The 18,268-nt window shown below is 26.5% G+C and overlaps 3 protein-coding genes across 8 annotated transcripts in view; 1 reads left to right on the top strand and 2 right to left on the bottom strand.

Annotated features, from left to right (window-relative positions):
- Positions 1 to 1,519: 1,519 nt before the first annotated feature.
- On the bottom strand, positions 1,520 to 4,636 carry LOC103570476 (T-complex protein 1 subunit theta). The gene is made up of 5 exons (XM_008548238.3): positions 4,508 to 4,636; positions 3,997 to 4,299; positions 2,597 to 3,241; positions 2,045 to 2,485; positions 1,520 to 1,982 (listed from the first exon to the last, which is right to left on the bottom strand). Exons 1-5 carry the CDS (start codon positions 4,565 to 4,567, stop codon positions 1,788 to 1,790), a joined length of 1,644 nt encoding a protein of 547 aa, XP_008546460.1. The 5' UTR covers positions 4,568 to 4,636; the 3' UTR covers positions 1,520 to 1,787.
- A 231-nt stretch (positions 4,637 to 4,867) lies between these two features.
- LOC103570474 (guanine nucleotide-binding protein subunit gamma-1) lies at positions 4,868 to 6,325 on the top strand. The gene has a single exon (XM_008548237.3). The coding sequence runs from the start codon at positions 5,268 to 5,270 to the stop codon at positions 5,478 to 5,480; it is 213 nt and encodes a 70-aa protein (XP_008546459.1). The 5' UTR covers positions 4,868 to 5,267; the 3' UTR covers positions 5,481 to 6,325.
- A 4,449-nt stretch (positions 6,326 to 10,774) lies between these two features.
- Positions 10,775 to 18,268, bottom strand: part of LOC103570509 (serine-rich adhesin for platelets) — a 30,838-nt gene continuing 23,344 nt past the window's right edge. For all 6 annotated transcript variants that reach the window (XM_053742262.1, XM_053742260.1, XM_053742261.1 and 3 more), the window contains 6 exons: positions 16,752 to 18,162; positions 16,458 to 16,608; positions 13,869 to 15,124; positions 13,529 to 13,777; positions 13,333 to 13,446; positions 10,775 to 12,175 (listed from right to left, as the gene is read on the bottom strand). In XM_053742262.1, coding sequence (XP_053598237.1) covers positions 11,372 to 12,175; positions 13,333 to 13,446; positions 13,529 to 13,777; positions 13,869 to 15,124; positions 16,458 to 16,608; positions 16,752 to 18,162 — 3,985 coding nt within the window. In that variant the 3' untranslated portion in view covers positions 10,775 to 11,371. The remainder of the gene's footprint in view (positions 12,176 to 13,332; positions 13,447 to 13,528; positions 13,778 to 13,868; positions 15,125 to 16,457; positions 16,609 to 16,751; positions 18,163 to 18,268) is intronic.

The following is an 18,268-nucleotide window of genomic DNA, read 5'->3' as shown; positions in this document are numbered from 1 at the left end:
ATAGTACGTGCGTGTATTTAAATTACACTAGACAAAAAATAAACTTGGATATTTTAAATATTTTTGCATTTAATTGAAAAAAAAAAAAAAAAAAAAAAAAAAAAAAAAAAAAAAAAAATCTAGGAGATACCGAAAAAAAATTGATTTCGATTATTCCAGAAACGAGGATTATTTTTGGATATGATGAATTATTTTATTATATTTAAGGAAAATTATGTTTATATTTATATTGTTTATTAATAAAATCTTCAGTAAATAAAAAAAAAACAAGTGAAAAAATAAATATCCGTTTTTTTTTTATCGTGGGCGAAATTGAATTTTATTAACAAAATGTTTTGTATTTTTGAAAGTTTTTAGATTTGTAATTTAATTTGCAGTATAATATTTGTAGAAATGGATATGAATATATTCATAAACTATATAGATTTCATGAATATATATGTATATTTGTTGAGGTCTGCTTATTTGATGAAGTTTTAAATTCAATCTTTAAATGTTATTTGATTTATATATTTACTTATTCAAATAACTAAAGTTTATAAATTAAATAAATATTTAAAAGAAAAAGTTTGAGTAGTACAGGGTGGCCAAAAACCAGGAAAACCGGGAATTATCAGGGAATTTAATGCGACCGGAAAATATCATGGAAATGTCAGGAAATTTCGAATAGTATCCCGGAATTAAATTGCGACAGTTAAAAATTTAATAATTTTTCAATAACACACTAGTTACAAAAATTAAGTGATATTAAAAAAATGTCAAATTTTCAAGTGATTTTCAACAGGTTGTAACTCAAAAGAAAATGGTTGTACAACAAAAACAAAAAAGGCAAATTGTAGCTTAAAGTGTCTAGTTTTATGATCTGGTCTTTAAATTTTTTTATTATGTGCAGTTCCGGAGTAATCCTTAGAAAACTATCGAAAAAGAAATTTACCAAGTTTTTGCTCGTCTTAAAAACGGTTTTTAAACTGCAATTAATTTTTTTCGATAATTATGATTGATTTTTTATTGCTCCGAAACCGTGCATAATAAAAAATTTAAAGACCAAATCAGAAAACTAGACACTCGGAGCTACAGTTTGCCTTTTTGTTTTTGTTGTATGACCATTTTCCTTCGAGCTACAAACTGTTGAAAATTACTAAAAAATTTGAAATTTTTTTAGTATCCCTTAATTTTTGTAACCAGTGTATTTTGAATTTATTTGAATCATAAAATTTCTTATTAAATATTTTAACTTACACATTTTTAACATCAAATCATCAAAAGTAGGCAATGTTATTTTATTTTATTGCCATTTTTTATGGTTTCTCGCATGATTTAATTATCAAACTTAATTATTGAAAATGAAAATATAGTAAAAACTTTGAATATCTCAAAGATACAAATAAAATTTCTAAATTAGGGAAAAATGTGAAAAACTTTACTGGAAAACCAGGAATTATCAGGGAATTCTGAAATCATTTCTATGAGGCCACCCTTTAGTAGTAAAATAATAAAATATTTTTCTGTGAAATTACAATTTTTATTAAAACGTTTCAAGATTTAAATGAACATGGCTTAACAAATTATTTATGGGATAAATAAAAAAATTATTTTAGTGAAGAGAAGTAGTATGAGTAAAAAAGTGCAAAGCGTTTGATTTAATCGTAGATTAAAAATAAAATTTATCGAAATTGTTTTTTTTTATCGATGAATCTATTAATAAATCTTATGTTATGTTAGCTAGCAAATATAAATGCGATGAAAATATAAAAACAATTTTATTATCGCTGGTAGTCTAAATAATTTTATTCATCGTCACTATTATGTCCGCCTCCTTGAGGTGGCATTTTGGGTCCACCAGCACGCTTGGCCATTATTATTTGATCGACCTTGAGGATAGTACAAGCAGCATTGACCGCATATTTCAAAGCCCACTCTTTTGTTCTGAATGAATCCAGTATTCCAGCTTCAACAGCATCGATCAGTGCTGCTCCATTACCCTATTAAATCATACATTATAAATAAAATGCTAATTTAAATTATAATTATAAAATATACTTACATTTATATCAAATCCATGATGCTTCTTTCCTTCTTTATGAGCAGCGTACATCTTTGACAACAATTCAGAGGCACGGTTACCAGTATTTTCGGCAAGAGTTTTAGGGAAAATTTCAAGAGCACTTGCGAATTTTCTTACTGCATACTGATCAAGTCCAGGAAGTGTATCAGCATAAGTGGCAATATGAGCAGCTAGTTCGATTTCAGCAGCACCAGCACCTGCTAAGAATTTACCATCTCTAGTTATTCCTTTGAACGTATTAACACCGTCGTCAATACAACGTTCAATGTCATCCATATGATTTTCTGTAGAGCCTCGTACAACAATAGTACTGATTCTACTCTCTTTGCCTTCTAATTTAAATACTATGACTTCGGTATCTCCTAATTCTTCAGTATGTACTGAGTCAGCAAATCCAAGTTCTTCTTGAGTTGGTGGTGTCTAAAAAAAATTTTTTTTTAATAAAAAAAATATAAAAACAAACTTTAAACTCATGTTCAATTAAAAAATTACTGATTATTTTAATCAAATTAAGTTAAAAAATTAAATTACCAATTTAGATAGTGCAGTAGCACCAACAGCTTTACAAAGACGCCGAATATCAAATTTACTTGGAATACGTACAACCATAACATTATATTTATTAAGAAAATGAAGTGCCATATCACCAATTTTACCACCAGATACAATAACTTTAGCTCCGGTATCAACAATTGCTTTTATTTGTGATTCAAGTAAAGACTCTTCACCACGTGAGAAGTTAACAAGCTCAGCAGCATTCTTGATAAGAACAGTTCCTTTAGTTTCTGTTGGAGTTATGTCAACAGGACAAGTGTAAACAGCTATTTTAGCATTAACTTGTTTGGTAACATCACCCTCAACTTGACGCTTGAATACCATCCCCTGAATAATTCTTGATGTATGCAGACCAGCACCCAGTATCTTGCAAACTCTCACGTTGTCAACATTGAAAGTTGTTTTTTCAGGCAAAATAGACACACATGCCTCACTAATTAGTGATGTAAGAAAGTCTTCATTTCCGTACTGTTTACTCATTACCGCGGCTTTCAATCCTTTTTTAATCTCTTCGATATTTTTTACATCAGTTATTTCATACGCTACAATCGATTGTAAAAACTCGAGAGACTTTTCAAGTGCTGATTCGTATCCTGACACTATTTCTGATGTCGTGATACCCTAAAATAAATAAATAATTAATAAATTTAAAAAAATATGTATGGTAAAAGTCCCTATACCCGCTCACTTACATTGGAGTGAGATTAAATCACTTAATATAAATTAATAAATAAAATGAAAAACCATATTTTTTTTATAGTTATTCATTGAAGGTTTAAGTATTAGAATAAAATTTTAGTTTGAAGAATAATGTTGATAATTGAATATTATTAATTTTTTAAATAAGGTCCTTGAATATACCCATAGTCGCTCACTAAAAGTTGTGATGTACCATTACTCGATCAACACATGGCCCGATAGTCGCTCAAAGACAATATTAATTAAACTATGATAAGTTTATTGATTTGGAAAATAATTTATAAATTATATTACTTTATTCTTTCATAAAATAAAATTTCATGAATTTTAAAAATATATTTAATAAGATATAGTTATAACAATTCTTAAAAAATTTGACGTAACGTAAATTTAATCTAATGAATGAACGTTAAAGTAAAAAATACCCGGCTATGCGCGATTTTGAAAACAGTCACTTAATTTAAATTATAATCTATTATAAAATAATTTGATACATGATATTTTAATATATTTAGATTCACACATAATTATTTATCAACAATAATTTTTTTAGTTGAAATTATTTTTTTATAAAAATTATAAAAAAACGCATTAAACAGTTAAAGTGAGCGACTAATGGTACTTAATGGGTACCGGGGCTTTACCTTATTGTTTATTAACGTTTTTTTGATACTTACAAGTCGTAAAAGTTCTTCAGCATTTTCAAGAAGTGCACCAGCAAATATAACAACAAAATTAGTACCATCACCAACTTCAGCTTCTTGCATCTGAGATCCCATGACAATTATTTTAGCTGCTGGGTGCTCGACATCGAGCTCTCTCATAATAGTACCAGCATCACTAGTAACAAATAATTTTTCCAAGTGATTAATTACCATTTTGTTCATACCATTGGGGCCATACGCAGTACGTAGTGTCTGAGCAAATTCTTTGCATGCCGTTATATTTCTATAAACTGCTTCTTCAAGTCCACTGAAGTACTAAAATTAAATAAAATAATTATAAATTAATTTAATAAACAATAATAACAATAAGAATGCAAATATAAAAATATCTATAGAAAAATTTATTGCCCATAAAAGGCAATCGAGTAGGAGCCAAATCGCTGTAGCATGCCGGTGACAAAAAAAATTAAACTTATTTTAAAAATATAATAAATTTTATTATTTAATTATTTATTAAACTTACTCGTGAACCTTCTTTCATCATACCGGTAAAACCCGGTGGTTTTGGAACGTGTAAAGCCATTTTAAATAATTAAATTTATTTCTTGTCACATGTATCGCCAAGCTGAATTTATTTCACAATGAACCGAAGTCAGCAGTCAGCTGACACCCATGATAAATCTATTACCAACTTTATAAAAAAAATTATTTATTTTATTTATTATTTTAATTATTATATGCAATAATTAATATATTTTTAAATAATTAATTAATTAATGAATTATGTTACATAATTTTTTTACTATCAAAGACGTCAATTTTTTAAATTTAACCAGATTTCAAATTGGTAGCACTGGTAAAAAAAAAAATTTTTAATCAGAAAACTTCAAGCCGGACGTAAATAAATCGCCATCGCCATTATTGTCTTGAACATACCAGCAGCAAAAAATTACTGTTCATTACTTTGTTATTTAACAAACTACTGGAATTTTAAAACGTCAGTGTCAATAAAAAAATATCAATCGTTACAAGAAACAAAATTGCAGTAAAAAAAAACAAATAGTTTGTTATTGAAGAGGTTTTATAATTTGAAAAGTTAAATATATATTAAAGTAAAAGTTTAAAAGTTTGAGTGAGGAAGCAACAGCATCAGCACCAACACCAACACCAGTAGCAGTATCAGCAACAAGTATATTGTGTGTGAATAGCCCTTGTGGCTGAGTGTTTAAATAGTTTAAGTGTAACTACCACGCCCGAAAATAGGCCTGTCAGATACAGCGGTTATGGACATGGTGATCACGAATTTACAACAGCAACGTCAAGTGACCGAACAGCTACGACGTGAAGCCGCTATCAAGCGTATCACTGTCAGCAAAGCTGTTGAGGACATAATGAAATACATCACTGAGCATGAACAAGAGGATTGCCTGCTTGTTGGATTTTCCTCACAAAAATCAAATCCATTTCGTGAAAAAAGCTCTTGTATACTTCTATAGCGATGGCGAAATTTTTTTGTTTGATTTACTTTTTATTTCATTGAAAGTTAATTTTACTTTTATTTACTTCACTCTACTTACTTTTATCATTTTATTTAAATAAATAAGTCATTAAACTTATTTACAATCTTTATAAATTGAAAGTAAATAATTTTTTTAAAATTATGATTAAATACTAAAAAATGTTTAATCATTTTTTACAACAACTTTATTTATAATTATTTATTTTTTCATTTAATCATTTAAATTTAATCGATAGTAAAATAAATAGTTGATGTGAAAAGTATATTCTAAATGTTTCCTCATTAGATAAACTTTAGTCGATTAAATCTTGCATTCGAGTGCGGACAAAAATTTTAATAATGTTGTCTATTACATATTTAAAAAATATTGTTTTATAATTGTGATTTTAAAACAACTAAAATGTCTTCGATATATCTATTAATATGTTACTCTAGCTTTCATATTAAATAAAATTTTATTTATTGAAAAAATATTTTCAATTTTATAATTATCTACACAATAGTCTTGCATTATTTAAAAATATTTTTCTACTCAGCTCTTTATCAAGAAATAGGAATTTAATGTTAATAAAATATTTCACTGCAATATACATATATATGCTGCAGTCAAATAAATATGACACTTCATGAAATAGATTATTGATATCAATATTTTTCTATATAAATTCTACTGAAATTTTTAATCAAGACTGAAACAGATTTAAATAATTGTATTGCCGCACTCTTTCTTATCTATTTACAAATGTGTCTATTTAAATTAGAGTAGAAATATTACAAAAGAAAAGTGTCTAATAATGTTTGGAATTTAATAAAGTATTGAATGTATAAAAATTATTAAATACCTTTTTTATTTTTTTAATACTTCCTGTTCTTGGTCTTTGTAATTAATAATTAACTATTAGAAGTATGCAAATCTAGCTCGAATTGAATCAAACTATTCGATTTGAATTTTCAAATAATTCGAATTTTTAAATTATTTGTAACTTTTAAAATTACTCGATTCAAATCAGAAAAATTTTTATCAGCTTTTAAATATTTAGTGGAGAGCTTAGTTTTTAAAATAATCGAAAATAATTTTTTCGTAGATTCATGTCTGAGTTCCCTTTTACTCACGACGAAAATTTGAATTATTGGAAAAAATAGTACAATTTTAAGTTGTACAAAAGAAAATTTTGGAATTATTCGTAAATTTTTTAATTATTTGAGAACTTACGAATTCAGAAAGTTTTTAATTATTCAAAAATTTACGAATACAAAAGTTCACTCATATTGACTATTTAAATGTTTATGTACAATAAAATATTTTAATTTTAATTTAAGATTCATTTGGTTGTTACGAGTCATTTGGGAATTTTTTTTTTTTTGTTATTCTTCGATATATATAAGGCGTTTATTTAGTAATTATATGAACTGATAAATCTAAACAGAAGTTGGTAAACTGTCAAACATACCGTAATTATAATTTTAAAAAAATTTAATTTTGTTTTCCTGTCAAAAAATCCATATAGGAATCCAGTCTAGATTCTTATGCGGGTTTCCACATGGTGTTTTTAGGATACCCCGAATTCTATAGAAATTATTTGTATAGAAAACCATATTCCTATATGAACTTCCCATAAAGAAATCCATCTATCAAAGTTCCTATGTCGTTCCAACATGAGAATCCAGGTACTCACAGTTTCCTATGTAGATTTTCCGTATGGGTATTCAGATACCCATGGTATCGAACATAGATTCATATATAAATCTATACACTCTTATATTTATTCTTATGGATTCTTATATAAATCCATACTTTCTATATACTTTCCTGTATGAATTCTTGTGGGTTCCCATGCAACCCCACATGATTTTTTTTGATAGGGTTTAAAGTGGAATTTTTTTTTTTTTTTAATGAATAATTAATTATTTTTTATTAGATTAGATAACCTGTAGTTAGTTTATATTTTTTTTTAATAAATTAATTTTAATAAATGATTAAAAGAAACTTTAAAATTTTTATAGACGCGACGGTAAGTATATTGTATGCGAAAAAATTTCCCAACACTCACTCATAATTTTTTTATAAAAAAATTAATTTGTTCATATTAATTTAAAATTTCTATATACAATTAATTATTAAAGTTTGTTAATAAAAAGTTGTATAGGCCAATAAAAACAGCGTACTAGATGACTCCACTGCGCACGATCTTTATTATTAATTAAAAAATAGTTAATATTCTGAGAGAATATTTTAACTTTGCCGAAGTTTTGGAACAAAAGTAAATTTGTATAAAGAAAAAATACAAAAATGTTAACTTTTAAATTATTCAAAACATAATTATTTATCTCAAAGGATTTGAAAATTTTAATTTGCGTATCAAAAAGCTCAGCCCTTTTATAAGTAATTGTTTTCATAACAAAAATTATTTACAGATTTTGAAAAATTCTTCGTTGCATATTTATAATTAAAAAAAAAAATTGTTTCTCTTATGCTTGTACTCTAATAATTTATTTAAAATATTATTAACGATAATTACTTAATCCGCATGTTTAATTTTAACTTTAACTTTTTATTGTACCTCAAGTTTTCGAAAACTCATCTGCCAAAGGTTTATTTTAACAACTTTTACTTTTTTATAAAAAGTTAAGAAAATAAAAACTATTGAGAATTCTAAAATTGAATATTACAAGAATTAACTCTTTCAAAGTTTCTCAAACGTTGAAAAAATTTTCAGACTTAGTCATAAAACTCTTTTTTTTTTTAATTTTTTAAAATAACAAGAATAAACCCGGGCAAATCTAAAAAAGTTTAGATCTGCCTATTTGAAATTTGATCAGGTCCAATCAAACTTCATCTATCAATAGGTATGAATAAATCTGAAGACCTGTTCAGATCTAAGTAGATCTAGGCTGACATGGCTTTCTGCTTAAAAATCTGTCTAGATCTGAACAGATCTAATTTGATCTAGGTAGATATAGACAAAATGCAGATCTTAACTTTTTTTCCCGAGATATTGATATAATTTTTTGAACTCATCACCAAAAAAGTTCAAATTGAGCTTCAAATTTCTAAAGTTTAATTTTTAAAAGTTAAATTCATTTTGAATTTACTCAAATTTGTCAGCTCTTTTTATGGGGAAAATTTTTATTTTTTTTCACATCGTCATTGCAATAATTAATAAGAATAATAGGTAAAAAAAATAATAATAATAATAAATAATACAGTTCTAAATTCCAATTTCGTATTTAATAATATTTTTTAAAATAATTTTATTTATACAATGGTGGGCGAAATTTTTACAAAAAGAAAGAAAAAAATTATAATAATAACTAAAACTAAAACCATGTATCACAGTCGTTAGAAAAGGCTTAGCTTACAGATATAATTTTTCTTCTAAGTTATTAGTAGCCTGATCAGAACGATTGTATTTTTAAATACATAAATAAATAATTATTTTACAACCTGATTTAGCAGATTTAAAGTAACATTAATTATTACAATATTCAATATAATATAATATAATATAATATGTAATAGTAATTATAATAATAATAATATACATATATTTATATATTTATAAAAAAAGAAAAAGAAAAACATTGTACTAAATTGATAAACTGCTCGCAATGCACTCAACACATTAAAAAAAAGATAATAATATACAGTAACGAGTTAAAGTAAACGCAATATCATAAAAACAACACTCCACCTACATAACGAGTATTATTTAAAATGAAATTTACATTTTAATGTTTCATTTTATTTAATCAATAAACTTAAATCTAATACTACGTATTTATTTAAAATTTATTATTAATTCATTTAGAATAATTATTATTTTCTCTATCATGACGCGTTACAATGCGGCGTAGAGAAGTTATTATTAGCAGTCTTTTGATTTTATAGCTGATTAAAAAGATAAAATATATAAAAAATGTTGGGTAAGAATGTACCAGTGCTCTTCTCTAAACCACATGTATATCACACGCATACGTAGTATTTTTTAATATTTATAAATTATCATTGTAAATATATTATATTAATAATTAATTTACTGATTTACTTAATTATTTATTAATTAATTCATTCATTATTATAAATTTAGCTGCACTTTATTCACTCGGTAACAACGATAAACTCATGTAAATACATACAACGTAATGGGTACCTTTTATTTTGAAAAACTTTATACAAAAGTTTATTATAATAAAGTATTAATAATAATAATTAAAAGATAATTAGCTACGGGTTATTATTATTTTATTAGCAATAAGTTTATCGCTGATGCCAAATTAATCTCTATCTTACCAAGTATGCATACAATGACAATAACAAGTCATTGTTTTTACTCATTTACATTTATTTATTTATTTATTATTGTTAATTAATATTATAATTAGCCGAATCGAAAAGTAAATAAATTGATCGCATTGTTATTATTTTATATGCAGACTTTTGTTTTATAATGTAGATATATACACTTGATACAATCTTTATTATCTACTTTATACTTACTTTAGAGAACCGCCGGCGGTATAAATCTAGTTGTTTATTATTATTATTATTATTATTATTATTATTATTGTTATTAATATTATTATTATTATGTGTTATTATTATTATTTATTCATGGACATTATATAATGTATGCGTGTTAAATTAATGATATTTTTAAATATATTTATTAGTAAATTATGCGAATAAATTTATGTTTTATTAATAATATTTTTTAATTCGGTAAATACCTCCGAGAAACTAACAATATAAGGAACAATGGCACTTGGAAACGGTAATTACCTCTTTTTTTATATTGTAAAGAGGCAAAGCCGTGTTATTTTATGACAATTTTTTTTTATACCTTACTATTGACAATTAGATTATTTTTTATTACAATTTTTACTAATAAATAACGCGTTTGTCTTAATAAACAACTAATTAATCAATTAACTAATTTCCTTTATATCAATTTATGATAAACTGATCCAAGTGTACATATAATTTAATTGCATTAATATTTTTACACATGTACACTTTAGATCACGGAACTTTGGAAGTGTAGCATGAAAAAATATTTATAAATGTTATGGGTTGCTCATAAAAAAAAATAATTTCATTCGCAAATTGGTAAAAAAAAAACAATTTTTTTTTCTTTTTCTACAATTATTTTCAATTTTTTTTTTTTTTTTTTTTTTTTGGTTTTTTAAATATTTTTTTAACAACAAGTACACTTAACTTTGGTGGATTTTTTTTTTTTTAAATTAAAAATTTTGTCTACTTAACAAAAAAAAAAAAAAGCAATAAATTAATTAATAATTATATTGAAAATAAATTTAAGTAAAATTGTAAATCAGGAAGATTATAAGAGGATATTTTTCCGACTATTAAAAAATATATATATTTGTGTGTATATATATATCTTATATATGTTGTGTTACGTTTAAATTTAGTAATTATAAAATATGAAAGATATATTGGGTGAGGTCTGATTGAATTATATATTGACATTATTATTATTATAAAAATTTTGATTTATCCAAAATAATACTATATATGTTGATCTAAAAAATCTTTTGTCCGATCATTGACATATTTATCGTCACGTTGTCTCTCAAATTTTTTTTCCAATGAATAATTAAATAAAATTAAAAAAAAAAAAAAAAAAAAAAAAATGAATAAATTTATTTTTTGGATTATAAATAAATAGAAAGTCATTAATAAATATGTAGACGAGCTTAAAAAAATAAATGACTTTGGAATGACTTAAAACGAATAATTTTGCCGCTTTAATGTTCGGGAAGCACACATTTAAAGACGTTAAATATAATTAACAATAAAATAATAAATAATTTTGATTATATTTAAAATATAAATATTATTTTCGTTAATTAAAATGATATATTACTTGTTTCTCTAATAATTGTTTTTAATTGAATTCCTTGAGTTAATTCTCTAGATGCTTGAGCACGACGATAAAGGACAGGACAATCCAATGATATACAGTCAGCAACATTGCTATCGCGTCCAATACAAGACTGACAAATAGCTGTGACATTATCATTTATTCTTTCTAGCCACCTTAATTTTTCGTGTAAAACAATAATTGTTTCTGTTGAATTTGACGTACAATCATCACAAATATTTTTATAAGATGCGCGACCACAACACATACAAACAATATTACCGAAGTATTGAAATATAGTTTGTTTTTGTTTGTCACTTGGTACAGCTGTTGGATTATTTAAAATATAACGATGGGGCATTTCACGGTACCAAGTATTTACGTCAACACCCATAAGATTTAAACATCTATTAAGCGGTGGTATTATCACTCTTGTAACATAGTACGTACCATTTGGTCGCAGTCCAGGATCATTAATAACCTCCCACGGTGAACGCACGCAATGAATTAATGCTTGATTTGGTGGACCAGCAACAATAACATAACGTACACGCTCACCATGACGCGGTAACGCTCGTGGATCTTTTTTCATTAGTCTGCGTGTTAGTTCAAGCGCTGGTACACATGCTTTCTCTTTGTACCCACGCAAACCACGAAATTCTTTGGCAAATGTTAAATCTTGAAGTGATACTCTTCCATTTAATACTTTGTCCAGTTGTCTTGTTACGTATTGTTTTACTAATGACATGTCTTTTGTATCGAAAAGTATTCTTAAAGATTTTTCCAATATCTACAATAATAATTATTATTATTATTATAATTACATATTTAAAATTTTCGAGGACTCAAATACGCAAATTTTTTTTTTTAATGATAATCAAAGTAAGATAAAAGCTCCTATACTTGCTCAGTACCATTGGTCGCTTACTTTAACTATTGAACGTTTTTTTTTATAATTTTTATAAAAAAAAAATTTCAACTAAAAAAATTATTTTTGATAAATAATTATGTGTGAATCTAAATATATTAAAATATCATATATCAAATTATCTTATAGTAGATTATAAATTTAAGTTAAGTGACTGTTCTCAAAATCGCGCATAGCCGGGTATTTTTTGCTTTAACGTTCAAATGAACGGTAGATTAAATTCAGGGTACGTTAAATTTTTTACGAATTGTTATAACTATATTTTATTAAATATATTTTAAAAATTCATGAAATTTTATATTATGAAAGAATAAAGTAATATAATTTATAAATTATTTTCCAAATCAATAACCTTATCATAGTTTAATTGATATTGTCTTTGAGCGACTATGGGTACACTCAAGGACCTTATATAAAAAATTAATAATAATTAATTATCAACATTATTCTTCAAACTAAAATTTTATTCTAGTACTTAAAACTTCAAAAAATAACTATAAAAAAAAACATGTGTTTTTTTTTTATTTATTACTTTATATTGAGAGATTTAATCTCAATCCAATGAAATGTGAGCGGGTATAGGGGCTTTTACTTTAAATAGAAAAAATTTTCAGTTTCTGTTGAAAAAATCAATTTTGATTTTTGCGGGCAAAATAGGGTACCCCCTAAAGGTAAAAAAAAAATTTCTGGATTTTAAATGAATTTGATTAAATTAATTTTTTTTTAAAGTAATTAACATGAAGAAAAATTATAATTTACACGATTATTGGATACGATGGAAGAAAAAAAAAATTTAATAGTTTTTATCATAAAACAAAGGTCATTAAAATTTTTCGACTGACAATTGATTTTTGAAAAAGTTTAACGAAGAAAACTCAAAATAATACTCAATTCTATATACAAAAGTGACTTTAGAATGTTTAAAAAGCATTTAGAAGAAAAAAAATTTTTCTATAAAATTTCGGGGGTAACCCGTTTTGCCCGACCCTCCCTTATTTAATATTTAATATATTATTAACCTTTGAAACGGCTGGACAGCCGTCTCTTCTCACAGTCTCGATTCCTTTTGCCAAATACGTTGGTTCTTTTTGATCCTGAGTCTCGTACATATAACCGCAGTAACGTTTTTTAGTCTAAATAAAAATAAAATAAAAAACATGATTGGATTAGCAATTTATTGGGAGATTTATTTAAAATGATAAAAGAATAATTTACTTGTAATATTGCTGGATGTAAAACTTTTTCAAATTTAAGTTTGATCGGCTTAAGATTAGATGCAGTAACAGCGTCAGCGATTTCGTTGCCAATAATAAAAGCGTCGTCTTTAGATTTACCAGGCACAAGGATAAAAAGCGAATCGGTATCTCCGTAAACAACGCGTGCACCCCACTTGGGAGTTGATTCTACAAGCTTTATTGCGCGTTCAAGAGTTTCTTTAGCTTTACTAATAACACTATCTCCAAGCTGGAAACAAATAAATGAAACGATTAATCTGTTTGCCGATGGTATTGGTTGACAAACTAGGGAGGAAGAAAAGAAAAAAGAAAGAAATTACCTCAATACACGGCATTCTGCCGCTGAAATTAGCAGCTGTGTAGCCGTAAGTAACATTAGCGAGGTATTTAAGTCCGTGTTGACGGGAATGCAAAACTCGTTGTAATAATTTATCATCTTTAGAATAATCTTTCATAGCTTTTTTAACCATCAATCTCGTTTCTAAAATTTCCGTAAGCATTCTTGGTAAAATACCCATACGTATTTCTGGTTTAACATAAGCCACACCACAAGGGGCATAATTAACTTTACCCTGTAATTTAATAGCTGTATTTTTTGGTACGCGTAGCAAGTAAGCACCGAATTTATAAGGATCAGGTTGGCCAATATTTTCAATACGCCCTAAACATGTAGAAAAGCAATAATTGTGGGCAATAATGATGCTTGGATATAAACTTTGAAAGTCAAGTACGATAAGTGGATCACTGTAAAACATCGCCTCTGGCTCCATTATTAGTGGAAGTGCCTCCATAGCTCTCATAGATGCTCTTTGCAGTGGTGAAGGAGATACCGGAATGTAATTGAGTGGCTTTGCAAGCCGTAACATTATTGATTCAACTCGGTACTGCGAACCACGAGAAAAAACTTCGTAAAATTGGATTCCAAAAAGCCGAGCATGCTCACTTGTTCGTCCAATAATGTCAAGTTGTTCGAGAATCCTCAAGATACCTAAAACTTTAACACTGTAATGTTGAACAACTTTCCAACGTGATCTTGGGTTCTGCCTCTGTTTCTGCTTCTGCGTTTTCTCTTGCTCCTTCTCTTGCTCTTGCTCCTGCTCTTGCTTTTGTGGCGACGGCGGCTCAATCCACCAGTTAGATAATACTTTAAAGGACGGACAGGGAAGTCTCTCATTCATCACACTATACATAACATTTTCAAACGTATACGTAAGCAGTGCTATTTCACCTCTCATAATACGCCAAATGTCGAGGACAATACGACCCGGTAATTTAACATCCGCTAATGTATTAAGATCCGCCGGTTGAGATTCCCACTTACATTGTACGCTTGGGATACGAGAAATTCGTTTAGCTAAATCAATTCCAAGTCGTGATGCTCGTTTAAATATGTAACCCCATGATAATGATTCTATTTCCCAACCGATAAATATTTCAGGATCGATACGTGTTACTAAGTTTATAAATGCTTTGTATAATTCAACTTCATTTGATACGAATGTCGTGGTAAAAGGCAAATTTGATCCGTAGTCATAGCCGTAGTTATTTTTTCCTTCTGTTCCAACTGCTATAAAACCTAATTAATAACATTTATACATGTAATATTTTGTATTAATGTTAAATAAGTAAAATTATAATTATCAACTATTTAAGGACGTTCTTACGCGACTCGTGAGTCAAATGAGGGCTAACTGTTTCAAATTTAATTCCGAGGCTATTAAATTTTTGAACATATCTCAATATTTTTAAATAGATTATCAATTTTTTAAAATGTAAATTCTTAATTAGACATTATTGTGACTTAGATATTTTTGTCATAATAAATCCGGCAATATCGCAATTTTTAAATCTCAGTATATACATATGTATGTCAATATACGATTAATACACATCATGAATGATAATAATAAGAATAATTATTACAATGTGAGAAATGATGATGGGTCTTTTAAAAGGAAATTTGTTTAATTACTTGTGGTTAAACAAATAACTTAAATATTTTGACAATTTAAAAAAAACCTATAATAATTTTATGGTCTCTTTTGTCTATGTTTACAAACATATGTTTTTTTTTCATCGTGCGCCGTTGCCGGTTTCTAAAATTGCCAATGATGTGACGTCATAATTTCAGTTTTACTAACTACAATTATTAATAAATATTAAAAATCATCGATAATACTATTTTTTACAACGATTTTATCATTAGCATAAATTAAATAATATTTTGAAACATTATTTGTCTTTTCGTCTATTCTAATAATATTTTTTTTATTGAAACATAAAAAGTTGTAGTTTCCAATAAAACTCTGTGTTAAAACTTTGATTTTAAATCGTTAATTAGAGCAAGGATTTTTGCTTTGATTTAAAAATAACAATTAATAATTAATGCTGTCAAATTTTTTATATTACGGTGAAAATATTGGTCGTATAAAAAAATTTTTTAAACCAAATTTGTAGGGAATTTAATTTAAAAAAAAATGTCTCGTATGATTTTTTTATAAGACTAATAGGAAACCTGTAATTTCAAAATTGAGATATTCATAATCATCAAAAATTTAAATCGTTCATTATGAATCTTAATTTTGAAATTACATTGAAAATATTGGTTGTATAAAAAAATTATAAGAGACATTTTTTTTCGAAAATTGAATTTCCTACAACTTTTATTTGAAAACTTTTTTTATAAGACCAATATTTTCACCGTAATACCAAACATTCGAACCATTCGTTCGAAATTAACGCAAAAATCTTGTCCCTATAATAGCTTTTTCAAATGATCGATAACATACACTGAAATTTTAAAGAACGATAATTCTTGATTCATTCTTACCAAAAATATAAAATTTGAATTTTTATCTAATAGTAAACCTCACGCAAGAATGTCCTTAAATTATATAATTTTAAATTACCGTGTTCAAGTGATTTAATTGAAGAGGTTGGTGGTACGTCACTCTGTACAGCATAAAATAACGCAGAAATAGAATCATGTTGTGGATCTGGTAATAAATCATCACGAGTTACGACATGTACTTCTACACATAACATTGTTATAAATTGATACTGTAACAATAAAACAAAGAAATAAAAATTATAAGTATATATAAATTTTTTTGTCTCTTTTTTTAAGATTAATTTAAAAATTTAATAAAAAGGTAACAATAGACAAAAAAAAAGGTATTAAAAAAAAATTCAATAATACGTACCCTCGTCAGGGCTTTCGCTTTCTGTCTATTCTCATTCTCCACATTACTTCTGTCTGAATGCGTTAAACATTCAATTTGTCCGCATGAAATTCCAAAATGTTTCGACTGTTCACTCTCTTTAAACAATTTCGATTTACCGAGTATACTTAATAAAGACGGATCAATATAATCGTCGAGGCTGTCACCGACGGTATTATTAGAATTTTCGTTATGATTCTGTTGTATTAATAATTTTTTATCCCCTGAACTCTGATATTTTTCAACAGCACTTGAACTATATACAGTAGAGCAAGAAGAAGAAGCGAAGGAAGCCTTTGGTGAATTTGAATTTATAATATTTTCTGTCGTTGTTTCAAGAATACTTGAATTAATATTTGAACGTTGCTCTGATTCAACTAACGGATTGTCGTATATTTTATCTAGCTCTAGTGCTTCAATAACCACTCTAACTGTTTCTTCTTTTCCTTCATTCTTGTTATCATCTTTTCTTTCAACTTTTTTACTTTTATTAATAAAATAATCCCGTGCCCTGACCCACTTTATCACACTTGTCAACGAAGGAGGTAAAATTAAAGGTGTAATAACCACAGATGAATGTCCAGCAAGATTTTGTTTTATATTACATGATTTTAAAACTCCACGTGATGATGAATTAAATTCATTTATTTTCATTCTACGCCAGCGATTAATACCCGTAATATTATCAAGACTTGATTTAAAATATGATAAATCGGCTAATCCTTTACCAGGTACTTTTAATAATCTGTGAGCAAGCTCTTTGTGACCTGGCGCATCTGATTGATTACTAAAAAACGGCTGCAAGTTACGACACTTTGGTATACTATATAATTCCATTGTGTCGATTATTCTTCCAACAGACGGCGGTTTTAATTTTGGAATTATTTTCACTGGGAGTTGTGAGTTAGACAGATTTTTATTTTCTTGACTCAATGATTGATTTGTTTGTCTAGTAAGTTGGGAGCTCAAGTATTGTGTGAATGTAACATTACATATATCATCATCATCAATATCATTTTCATTATCATCATTATTAACATCAGGCTGTGATAAAGGTGAAAAGTTAAGTTGAAAATTATCATTTGATTGCTCAAATATCACAGTATCATCATCACTAGATTTTTCTAATTCATTATTGAGCATTTGATCATCTTCTTTATTTAATTTTTCACCCTTATTTTCATTATTTATATCATCATCTTCATTACACAAAGTTTTATCGAGTCGATTGTCCTCCTCAGTTGAAAAAAATAAATTTTTTCGTATATTTGATGTGTTGTCTTTAACACTTGCTGATACATCATAATTATATTTTTCAACATAACAATAATTATCATTTGAAGCTGTAGCAATGCATTCATTACCAAAACTGGTACTGGGAATAGGGTTTAATCTGTTTTAAACAATAAAAAAAAATTTGTTTAAACTTATTATTCACTCAAAAATATTTAATAAATGAAATAAAAAAATTAAAAAAAAAAAAAAAAAAAAAAAAAAAA

The sequence above is a fragment of the Microplitis demolitor genome, chromosome 10 (assembly GCF_026212275.2).
Source record: "Microplitis demolitor isolate Queensland-Clemson2020A chromosome 10, iyMicDemo2.1a, whole genome shotgun sequence".
NCBI classification, from domain to species: domain Eukaryota; kingdom Metazoa; phylum Arthropoda; class Insecta; order Hymenoptera; family Braconidae; genus Microplitis; species Microplitis demolitor.
Note: the sequence above shows the minus strand (reverse complement) of the source record. Positions and strands in the feature narration are given on the sequence as shown.

Excerpts from the sequence above, each read along its gene's own strand:
- LOC103570476 (XM_008548238.3), bottom strand. The coding sequence starts at position 4,567 with ATGGCTTTACACGTTCCAAAACCACCGGGTTTTACCGGTATGATGAAA. Across the intron at positions 3,242-3,996 it reads CTGAAGAACTTTTACGACTT|GGTATCACGACATCAGAAAT; the intron begins GTAAGTATCAAA and ends TATTTATTTTAG. Across the intron at positions 1,983-2,044 it reads ATCATGGATTTGATATAAAT|GGTAATGGAGCAGCACTGAT; the intron begins GTAAGTATATTT and ends ATGATTTAATAG.
- LOC103570474 (XM_008548237.3), top strand. The coding sequence starts at position 5,268 with ATGGACATGGTGATCACGAATTTACAACAGCAACGTCAAGTGACCGAA.